This window comes from Panulirus ornatus, chromosome 12 (genome assembly GCF_036320965.1).
Source record: "Panulirus ornatus isolate Po-2019 chromosome 12, ASM3632096v1, whole genome shotgun sequence".
Taxonomy (NCBI): Eukaryota; Metazoa; Arthropoda; class Malacostraca; order Decapoda; family Palinuridae; genus Panulirus; species Panulirus ornatus.
Genome location: NC_092235.1, coordinates 57,106,328 through 57,119,122, shown reverse-complemented (window position 1 = coordinate 57,119,122; position 12,795 = coordinate 57,106,328). Strand labels below are relative to the sequence as shown.

General features: G+C 32.8%; 1 protein-coding gene across 3 annotated transcripts in view; it reads right to left on the bottom strand.

Annotated features, from left to right (window-relative positions):
- LOC139752080 (sortilin-related receptor-like) overlaps positions 1-12,795 on the bottom strand; it is a 269,696-nt gene that overhangs the window by 35,566 nt on the left and 221,335 nt on the right. For all 3 annotated transcript variants that reach the window (XM_071667935.1, XM_071667934.1, XM_071667936.1), the window contains exon 32: positions 623-802. In XM_071667935.1, the coding sequence (XP_071524036.1) occupies positions 623-802 (180 nt within the window). The remainder of the gene's footprint in view (positions 1-622; positions 803-12,795) is intronic.

The following is a 12,795-nucleotide window of genomic DNA, read 5'->3' as shown; positions in this document are numbered from 1 at the left end:
TTTACATATATGACTGGAACCCCCAACAAAAATTACTAAAACAAAAGAAAAGAAATCCAGTAACTGCTCAGCTCAATGGGTGCTGGATATGAGACAGTCTAATGTCATACAAATCTTTAAGAATCATCTTAAAACACTAAAACATAAGTAAACTCGCCATAACAAACAATAAAACAAGTAGGGAATAAATGATGTGTCATATGGGGAGTCAGCTGTACTTGTTGAAATTCATATAATGTCAAATGCATATTAAAAGCACCATGCATTCAAGTTTGATGGGTGTTTCAAAGTCTCTGGGGTGTTCCTAAATCTCACAATAGAGGAAAATGTTTTATGAAGGACAAGGGGTGAATTCAATCATCCCAAGTATGGAGAAAAAAAAATCACATAAAAAGGGTTGAGAAACCCAATCCCAAACTCTGCTGCCTAGGATCGAAAAACCCATTATGCACAGCTGTGCAGCTGACAAGAAATGGTGTAGTTTCTTTCTCAGTGTCTTTCTAATAAAGAGTACATCCTTATGGGAAAGTCATTCAAGAAAATCCAATGTTTAACATATCAAAAAAAATTTCATTATCATACAAAGCACCAAATAATAAATAATATATTCTTCAAAACTTACCCGTTTTACTGCAACAGGACCAATGCCAAATGGCCCTTCTACCATTACTGCCAGCAGGTATGTCTCACATGCATCTAACCCTTGGACCATAAGTGTTGTGCTATTGGTTGTAGCAACATTAGCACTGTGCATAAGTTCATTATGACTCTTGCCCCACACAATGCGATACGTCCAAGCAATCTATTAAATGAGAAAAATACAGTTCTTTGAAAAAAGGAGTAGTGATGCAAATCTAATGCTAATAATTACATACAAAAGAATGCTGTATGCGCATTAACCAAAAGTCATTAGGTATACAAAACCTATACAAAGCCTAACACCTTTTTCAATTCAACAATCATTCAAGTTACCCTGTGCATTACAGTGCAACTGCCCACAGAGAACCTTCCCTAAAGAAATCTTGCACCATGTATCTAAGCACAGAATCCACTCTCAAACCATCTGTCATGTTAATCTTCTCACAGGATATATGATATCCCTTATGCTGAACAACTTTCTTTAAGGACTTTTCCTTAAAGTCACTTATGTTATTTCCCTCATCTGTGATTATCATGTGTTATATGAATTTCTGTAAGCTGACTGATAAATAAAGCCAAAACTCTTTCAATATTATCATGCTATCATGTTTGTCCATTTCTGAGTAATTTGTGGGTTATCAAAATTACACATAACATCTATCTATCTATTCATCCCTAACACTCATTCCCACCATTAACTCCCATCATTAGGTGGCTACAGCAAAAGAGTCATGGGCCAATCAGGCCTCCTGCTGTCTGTCTTTCTCACATAAACTCATGCATTCTTCCACCATTTCTCTCCCTCCAATACTCTTCCAATCTGTGACAGGTGGTCTTCCTCTCACACCAACTCCCTTTAATCGTATTATCATACACTCTGTTTGTAAACTCCCCACTAGCCAAAACCACCTCGAAGATTATGTTTCACCCACCCAACTACTCCACAACTCATTCCCTTTACATTCCCTGCCATAAGAAATCTCTCATTCACCATCTCACTTCTTTCTTCATTCCATCTAGTCATACCATATGCTCCTCTCAAATAGTTCATTTCCACATTCCAGATTCTTGAACCTCTGTGACTCACTCCATGCCCATGTTTTGGCTGCATAGGTCACGGATGGAAGGACTGAGCTGTCCCTTAATCCTTTCATCACTTCCATATTTACACCTCTATCCTTCATTATTCTGTTAAGGGACCTACCATGTACTGCTCTCTCCCTTATCTCTCCTTCCACATCACAAAGCATACCCAAGATAAAGCCAAATACTTAAATCCTGTCACCTCTTCCAGTCTTTCTCTCCCCATATCTATAACACACTTTTGTACACTTTCTTCTCTCACTCCACAGGGCTTTGCAAAATCTACAATTTCACTTTGTTTCCTTTCAAACACCATTACTTGACTTTTACTCACATTTACCTTCAATCGTCTACACTCACACACATCATAAAACAACATATACAACTATCTGCAATTCCTCTTCACTCTCGGCAAACTACACATTTTCATCAGCAAACACATGTCACCAGCCACTATACCTCACCACGACACTCCATCTCTGCACCCCTTTCCCTAGTTATGCTTTCATCCCTTTTATCACTCCAACCACATATATGTTAAAAAGCCACAGTGACACCACACAGCCCTGCCCCACACCCATATGTACACTGAAACTTCTGCTCAACTCCCCATGCACTTGCTCCTCTATGCAAGGCTTTCACACCATCCAACAGGTGGTCCCTTACACCATATATCCTTAATAGATCTCATTAAGCATTCCACTCAACTCTGTCACATGCTTTCTCCAGATCCATAAAAGCTGCATACGACATCTTAATTTACACTAGATACTTTTCCAAAGCCATTCTCACCACAAAAATCTGATCCATGCATCTGTTACCTTCCCTAAAACACCCTTGCTTCTCACTTATTCTGCATTCAGTTACTTAACAGACTTTTACTTTTTTATTTATCTTATTATACTTTGCCGCTGTCTCCTGCGTTAGTAAGGTAGAGCAAGAAAACAGACGAAAGAATGGCCCAACCCACCCACATACACATGTATATACATACACGTACACACATGCACATATACATACATATGCACATATTCCTTCAAACATACCCATTTTTGCTTTTGGAGATAATGTTCTCACCTTCCACACACTTTTCAATGCTCCCAGAGCTTTCGCCCCCTTCCCCACCCTGTGACTCACTTCCACTTCCATGGTTCCATCCGCTGCCAAATCCACTCCCAGATATCTGAAACACTTCACTTCCAGTTTTTCTCCATTCAAACATACCTCCCAAATGACTTGTCCCTCAACCCTACTGTACCTAATAACATTGCTCTTATTCACATTTACTTTCAGCTTTCTTCTTTCACACACTTTACCAAACTCAGTCACCAGCTTTTGTAATTTCTCACACAAATCAGCCACCAGCACTGTATCATCAGTGAACAACAACTAACTCACTTCCCAAGCTCTCTCATCCACAACAGACTGCATACTTGCCCCTCCCTCCAAAACTCTTGCATTCACCTACCTAACAACCCCATCCATAAACAAATTAAACAACCATCACACACCCCTGCCTCAAACTGACATTCACTGAGAACCAATCACTTTCCTCTCTTCCTATTCGTACACAGACTTATTTCCCTATAATTGTTATGTGCAACCTTAGCACCTTTCCCCTTGGAAAAAAAGGACCAACAATAGCTTTCACCCAATCCTCAAACACAACCTTGTTTCTCTGCTAAACTATATATCAATTGCAACCACTCTTATCACACTTTCTCCTCCATCTCATCCACCGCAGGTGCCTTTCCTACCCTCAAACTCATTATTGCCCTTATCAACTTCCTTCATGCTATAGGCCTCTGCACTTTCCCTTCCATCTTACATACCCATGCATGTAACAATTGTTGCCCCCCTTTCCCCACATTTTTCAGTTCTATTGAACACTCTTTCCATCTTCCTTTCACTTCTACCTTTTGATTCACTTGCTCCCCTTCCTTACTTCTCACATTAACATTTCCACTCTTTAATCCAATTCTTTCCTTTGTCAACTCCTTTCAGTGTAATTTCTTATTTTCCTTGAACTTTTCACTCCACTTTCTCCCCAAATCCTAATCTACTCACTTCTCCCCAATCCTTCACTTCATGAGAACTGCAAAATGGTCAAACTCTCCAGAGAATCTCTCATAATTCTAGCATCCAGCAGAAACTTTCTCAACCTATCATCCATTGCCACATTTAACCTATCACTTTTGTTCTTCTCTTCCATCATTTCTCATTCTGATATCTCTGTGGGTCATCTTGTGCTAAAAAAAGGTGTTTGCAAGGAATATACCCCTCTTAGCACAGACATCCACAAGATGACTTGTTCTCACCTATTCCAGGTAACCCCATTTACATGCAATCGCAGGCCAGAAATTAGCCGAACTGAAAATTCTGGCAATTTCTGGATTTTACTCAAATAAAAATTCATAAACAGTTTGACCACAATGTACTGCAAAGACTACAACAATGTAAGACAAAACAGAGTATTCGAAGTCATTCATCCAAGATGGGGGTGACTTAAGTGACCTCAATGATACTATAATTTCTGGTAAACTGTTCAGAAGACCTGAGACCATCCATCAGTTTACCATTTCTGGTTAATATTTTTCATTTGCAAAATTTCTCACTTTATCTCATAAAAATAAGACCCTCATTTGGGTGCTTCTGGCAGAAAGATTCTTGTTTCTCCATCACAACCTACTTCAAAATCTTTTTATAAACGATACCTTACACATGAAGTTTCTCACCTCCCTCACCAAACACCACATAGATTTATGGAAATCTGTCATTCACCAGTCACCCACTTGTTTATATTCTCATACTCTCTGCATTCAATATCTTTAAAACATCCACGCTTCAATTTGTGTCGAGTGATTCAGCTTCTTAACCAGCTTCCTATGTGATGGGTGATAAATGCTTTCTGGCCATCCAGATGCAAACAGTCCACCCAACATTCTCTCCTGTCTAACAGTAAGCTCACTCTTGTAATAATCTGAGAAGTTTGTTAAGCATGAACTTGTCTTTCCCTGAACCAAGTTTTCTCACACTAAGATAATCTCTCTTTTGTAGGAAGAGATTTGTTTGCTTTTTGATTACCATTTCCAGAATCTTGTAGACTATATTCATAGGGGAGACTGATTTGGCATTTCAGTATGGTGCTTGCTCTTTCCCACTCCCAAACCAAATTTGTTGTATTCTAACGACATCTTGAACTGCATTTTGAGAGGTTTATCAAGTATTATCTTTATCATTATACCTACTCACCATCTCTCACGTTAGCGAGGTAGCATAAGGAAACAGACAAAAGAATGGCTCAACCCACCCACATACACATGGATATACATAAATGCCCACACACACATATTCATACATAGACATATACATATATACACATGAACATATTCATCCATTCCCATCACCACCCCACCACACATGGAATAGCACACACACACACACACACATACACACACACACACACACACACACACACACACACACCCGTGAGGTAACGCTAGGTAAAGACAACAAAGGCTACATTCATTCATACTCAGTCTCTAGCTATCATGTGTAATGCACTGAAACCACAGCTCCCTTTCCACATCCAGGCTCCACGAAACTTTCCATGGTTTACCCCAAACGCTTCACATGCCTTGGTTCAATCCACTGACAGCACATCGAACCCGGTATACCGCATCGTTCCAAATCACTCTATTCCTTGCATAACTTTCACCTGCCATACTGTATGTTCAGGCCCCAATCATTCAAAATCTTTTTCACTCCATTTTTCCACTTCCAATTTGGTCTCCTGCTTCTCCTCATTCCCTCCACCTCTAACACATATATCCTCATTCTCAATCTTTCCTCACTAACTCTCTCCATGTGACTAAACCATTTCAACACATCCTCGTCTGCTCTCTCGACCACACTCTTTTTATTACCACACATTTCTCTTACCCTTTCATTACTTACTTGATCAAACCACCTCACACCACATAATGCATTCAAACATTTCACTTCCAATACATTCACCCTCCTCTGCACAACCCTATCTATAGCCCATGCCTCGCAACCATATAACATTGTTGGAACCACTATTCCTTCAAACATACTCATTTTTGCTCTCCGAGATAATGCTCTCGCCTTCCACATATTCTTCAACAATCCCAGAAACTTCACCCTTCCACCACCCTGTGACTCACTTCTGCCTCCATGGTTTTCCATCTGCTGCTATGTCCACTCCCAGACATCTAAAACACTTCTCATCCTCGAGTTTTTCTCCATTCAAACTTACCTCCCAATTAACTTGTCCCTCAACCCTACTGAACATAATAACCTTGCTCTTATTCACATTTACTCTCAGCTTTCTTCTTTCACACACTTTATCAAACTCAGTCACCAACTTCTGCAGTTTCTCACCCAAATCAGCCTCACTTCCAAAGACCTCTCATCCACAACAGACTGCATATTTGCCCCTCTTTCCAAAAGTCTTGCATTCACCTCCCTAACAACACTATCCATAAACAAATAAAACAAATGATAATATTAATGCTAATTACTCGACTAATTACACGAATTTTAAGGTTTTGACCACAGATTGTTATTCAGCACACGTAAAAACATATATGCTGAAAATTTTAGGAAAATCTATTTTTTTCAAAAAAATCAAGAAGAATCCATATAGCCTTGGATAAGATTTTGCTCAGATTTTCAAGTTCTTCAGATTTTAATGAAAATCTGGGAATATGTGCAATTCTATATGGTGATTAAGGATATTGTGTCAAAAGACTGCATTTCGTAAAATTAAGCGCTTAATTACATAATAATAATTATATCAATATGCTAATTACTCTACTAATTACACAAATTTTAAGGTTTTGACCACAGATTCTTATTCAGCACACTTAAAAATATCTATGTTGAAATCTTTAGGAAAATCTATTTTTTCAAAAAATAAAGAAAAATCCAATTCTAGGAAAATATATTTTTTCAAAAAATCAAGAAAAATCCAAGGATAATATTTGCTCAGATTTTCAACTTCATATTTTAATGAAAATTTGGGAATATGTCTTATTCCATATGGTGATTAAGGATGTCGAGTCAAAATACTGCATTTTGTAAAATTAAGCGCTTAGTTACTTACTTAATATTAATTATAATTACATTAATATGCTAATTAATCGAGTAATTATAAGAATTTTAAGGTTTTGACCACAGATTCTTATTCAACACAAGTAAGAACATCAATGCTGAAAATTTTACGAAAATCTATTTTTTCAAAATAATATTTTTCAAGACAATATTTTGCTCAATTTTCAACTTCTTCATATTTTAATGAAAATTTGGGAATATGTCTTATTCTATATCGTGATTAAGGATATCGAGTCAAAATACTGCATTTTGTAAAATTAAGCACTTAGTTACATACTTAATATTAATTATAATTATATTAATATGCTAATTACTCGATTAATTATCCGAATTTTAAGGTTTTGACCACAGATTCTCATTCAGCACACGTAAAAACATCAATGCTGAAAATTTTAGGAAAATCTATTTTCAAAAAAATCGAGAAAAATCTGAGCCTTGGATTATAATATTTTGCTCAGATTTTCAACTTCTTCAGATTTTAATGAAAATTAGTGAATATGTCGTATTCTATATGGTGATTAAAGATATAGAGTCAAAACACTGCATTTCGTAAAATTAAGCGTTTAATTACATATTTAGCATTAATCACGATTATATTAATGTGGTAATTACTCGGCTAATTACACGAGTTTTAAAGTTTTGACCACAGATTCTTATTCAACACACGTAAAAACATCTATGTTGAAAATTATAGGGAAATACATTTTTTTTCAAAAAAATCAAGAAAAATCCGTATAAGATTTTGCTCAGATTTTCAAGTTCTTCAGATTTTAATGAAAATCTGGGAATATGTGGAATTCTATATGGTGATTAAGGATATCGAGTCAAATTACTGCATTTCGTAAAATTAAGAGCTTAATTACATACTTAATATTGATTATGATTATATTAATATGCTAATTACTCGACTAATTACACGAATTTTAAGGTTTTGACCACAGATTCTTATTCAGCACACCTAAAAAAAATCTATGTTGAAATTTTAGGAAAATTTTTTTTTAAAAAATCAAAAAAAAATAAAAAAAAAATGAATATTAGGGAATATGTCGCATTCTATATGGTGATTAAGGATATCGAGTGAAAATACTGCAATTCATAAAATTAATCGCTTAATACGACATATTCCCAGATTTTCATTAAAATCTGAAGAAGTTGAAAAGCTGAGCAAAATATCATCAAAGGCTATAGCCTTGGATCTTTCTTGATTTTTTGAAAAGACAGACTTTCCTAAAATTTTCAGCATTGATGTTTTTACGTGTGCTGAATAAGAATCTGTGGTCAAAACCATAAAAATCGTATAATCATTCGAGTAATGAGCATATTAATATAATTATAATAAATATTAAGAATGTAATTAAGCGCTTAATTTTACAAAATGCAGTATTTGGAATCGATATCCTTAATCACCATATAGAATACGACATATTCCCTAATTTTCATTAAAATCTGAAGAAGTTGAAAATCTGAGCAAAATATTATCTGGATTTTTCTTGATTTTTTGAGAAAAATAGATTTTCCTAAAAATTTCAGCATTGATGTTTTTACGTGTGCTGAATAAGAATCTGTGGTCAAAACCTTAAAAATCGTATAAATATTCGAGTAATGAGCATAATAATATAATCATAACTAATGTTAAGTATATAATTAAGCGCTTAATTTTACGAAATGCAGTATTTTGACTTTATATCCTTAATTACCATATAGAATACGATATATACCCAGATTTTCATTAAAATCTGAAGTTGAAAATCTGAGGAAAATATCATCCAAGGATATAGCCTTGGATTTTTCTTGATTTTTTGAAAAAAACAGATTTTCCTAAAATTTTCAGCGTTGGTGTTTTTACGTGTGCTGATTAAGAATCTGTGGTCTAAACCTTAAAAATCGTATAATCATTCGAGAAATTAGCATATTAATATAATTATAATATTAATGTAATTAAGCGCTTAATTTCACAAAATGCAGTATTTTGACTCGATATCCTTAATCACCATCTAGAATACGACATATTCCCTAATTTTCATTAAAATTTGAAGAAGTTGAAAATCTGAGCAAAATTTTATCCTTGGATTTTTCTTGATTTCTTAAAAAAATATATTTTCCTAAAATTTTCATCATTGATGGTTTTACGTGTGCTGAATAAGAATCTGGTCAAAACCTTAAATTTCGTATAATTATTCGAGTAATTAGCATATTAATATCATTATAATCAATATTAAGTTTGCAACTAAGCGCTTAATTTTACAAAATGCAGTATTTTGACTCGATATCCTTAATCACCATCTATGCTGAAAATTTTAGGAAAATCTATCTTTTTCAAAAAAATCAAGAAGAATCCGTATAGCCTTGGATATGATTTTGCTCAGATTTTCAAGTTCTTCATATCTTAATGAAAATCTGGGAATATGTGGAATTCTATATGGTGATAAAGGATATCGTGTCAAAAGACTGCATTTCGTAAAATTAAGCGCTTAATTACATACTCAATAATAATGATAATATTAATATGCTAATTACTATACTAATTACACGAATTTCAAGGTTTTGACCACAGATTCTTATTCAGCACACTTAAAAATATCTATGTTGAAATTTTTAGGAAAATCTATTTTTTCAAAAAATCAAGAATAATCCATGGCCTTGGATAATATTTTGCTCAGATTTTCAACTTCTTCATATTTTAATGAAAATTTGGGAATATGTCTTATTCTATATGGTGATTATGGATATCGAGTCAAAATACTGCATTTTGTAAAATTAAGCGCTTAGTTACATTCTTAATATTATAATTATATTATGCTAATTACTCGAATAATTATACGAATTTTAAGGTTTTGACCACAGATTCTTATTCAACACAAGGTAAAACATCAATGCTGAAAATTTTAGGAAAACCTATTTTTTCAAAGAAATCGAGAAAAATCTAGCCTTGAATAAGATTTTGCTCTGATTTTCAACTTCTTCAGATTTTAATGAAAATTAGGGAATATGTCGTATTCTATATGGTGATTAAGGATATAGAGTCAAAATACTGCATTTCATAAAATTAAGCACTTAATTACATACTTAGCATTAATCACTATTATATTAATATGGTAATTACTCGGCTAATTACACGAATTTTAAAGTTTTGACCACAGATTCTTATTCAGCACACGTAACAACATCTATGCTGAAAATTTTAGGAAAATCTATTTTTAAAAAAAAAACGAGAAAAATCCAAGGCGCCTTGGATATTTTGCTCAGATTTTCAACTTCTTCAGATTTTTATGAAAATATGGAAATATGTGGAATTCTATATGGTGATTAAGGATATCGTGTCCAAATACTGCATTTTGTAAAATTAAGCGCGTAATTACATACTTAATATTGATTATGATTATATTAATATGCTAATTACTCGACTAATTACACGAATTTTAAGGTTTTGATCACAGATTCTTATTCAGCACACGTAAAAATATCTATGTTGAAAACTTTAGGAAAATCTCTTTTTTCAAAAAAATCAAGAAAATCCAACACATATTACCAAATTTTCATTAAAATATTAAGAAATTGAAACTCTGAGCAAAATATCGTCCAAGGCTTTGGATTTTTCTTGATTTTTTGAAAAAAATAGATTTTCCTAAAATTTTCAGCATTGATGTTTTTACGTGTGCTGAATAAGAATCTGTGGTCAAAACCATAAAAATCGTATAATTATTCGAGTAATGAGCATATTAATATAATTGTAATTGATATTAAGAATGTAATTAAGCGCTTAATTTTACAAAATGCTGTATTTCGACTCGATATCCTTAATCACCATATAGAATTTCACATATTCCCATATTTTCATTAAAATCTGAAGAAGTTGAAATCTGAGCAAAATATTATCCAAGGCCTTGGATTTTTCTCGATTTTTTTGAAAAAATAGATTTTCCTACAATTTTCAGCATAGATGTTTTTACGTGTGCTGAATAACAATCTGTGGTCAAAACCTTAAAACTCGTGTAATTAGTCGAGTAATTAACATATTAATACAATCATAACTAATGTTAAGTATATAATTAAGCGCTTAATTTTACGAAATATAGTATTTTGACTCTATATCCTTAATCACCATATAGATTACGACATATTCCCAGATTTTCATTAAAATCTGAAGAAGTTGAAAATCTGAGCAAAATATTATCCATGGCCTTGGATTTTTCTTGATTTTTAGAAAAAATAGATTTTCTAAAATTTTCAACATATATACATTTCTAAGTGTCCTGAATAAGAATCTGTGGTCAAAACCTTAAAAATCGTGTAATTAGAAGAGTAATTAGCATATTAATATAATGATAATAATTATGTAATCAAGCGCTTAATTTTACGAAATGCAGTCTTTTGACACGATATCCTTAATGACCATATAGAATTCCACATATTCCCAGATTTTCATCAAAAACTGAAGAAGTTCAAAATCCAAGACTTCGATTTTTCTTGATTTGTTGAAAAAATAGATTTTCCTACAATTTTCAGCATTGATTTTTTACGTGTGCTGAATAAGAATCTGTTGTCAAAACCTTAAAAATCGTATAATTATTCGAGTAATGAGCATATTAATATAATTATAATTAATATTAAGAATGTAATTAATCGCTTAATTTTACAAAATGCAGTATTTGGACGCGATATTCTTAATCACCATATAGAATTCCACATATTCCCATATTTTCATTAAAATCTAAAGAAGTTGAAAATCTGAGCCAAATATCTCGATTTTTTGAAAAAATAGATTTTCCTAAAATTTTCAGCATTGATGTTTTCACGTGTGCAGAATAAGAATCTGTGGTCAAAACCATAAAAATCGTATAATTATTCGAGAAATGAGCATATTAATATAATTATAATTAATATCAAGAATGTAATTAAGTGCTTAATTTTACAAAATGCAGTATTTGGACTCGATATCCTTAATCACCATATAGAATACGACATACTCCCTAATTTTCGTTAAAATCTGAAGAAGTTGAAAATCTGAGCAAAATATTATCCAAGAATACGACATATTCCCTAATTTTCGTTAAAATCTGAAGAAGTTGAAAATCTTGATTTTTTGAAAAAATACATTTTCCTAAAATTTTCAGCATTGATTTTTTTACATGTGCTGAATAAGAATCTGTGGTCAAAACCTTAAAAATCGTATAATTATTCGAGTAATGAGCATATTAATATAATTATAATTAATATTAAGAATTTAATTAAGGGCTTAATTTTACAAAATGCAGTATTTGGACTCGATATCCTTAATCACCATATAGAATTCCACATATTCACATATTTTCATTAAAATCTGAAGAAGTTGAAAATCTAAGCAAAATATTATGATTTTTCCTGATTTTTTGAAAAAATAGATTTTCCTAAAATTCTCAGCATAGATGTTTTTACGTGTGCTGAATAACAATCTGTGGTCAAAACCTGAAAATTCGTGTAATTCGTCGAGTAATTAGCATTATCATAATTAATGTTAAGTATGTAATTAAGTGCTTAATTTTATGAAATGCAGTATTTTGACTCGAAATCCTTAATCACCATACAGAATAAGACATATTCAAAGATTTTCATTAAAATCTGAAGTTGAAAATCTGAGCAAAATATTATCCAACGATATATAGCCTTGGATTTTTCTTGATTTTTTGAAAAAATACATTTTCCTAAAATTTTCAGCACTGATATTTTTACGTGTGATGATTAAGAATCTTTGTTATCAAAATCTTAAAAATCGTATAATTACTCGAGTAATCAGCATATTAATATAATTATAATTAATATTAAGAATGTAATTAAGCGCATAATTTTTCAAAATGCAGTATCTGGACTAGATATCCTTAATCACCATATAGAATTCCACATATTCCCATATTTTCGTTAAAATCTGAAGAAGTTGAAAATCTGAGCAAAATATTATCC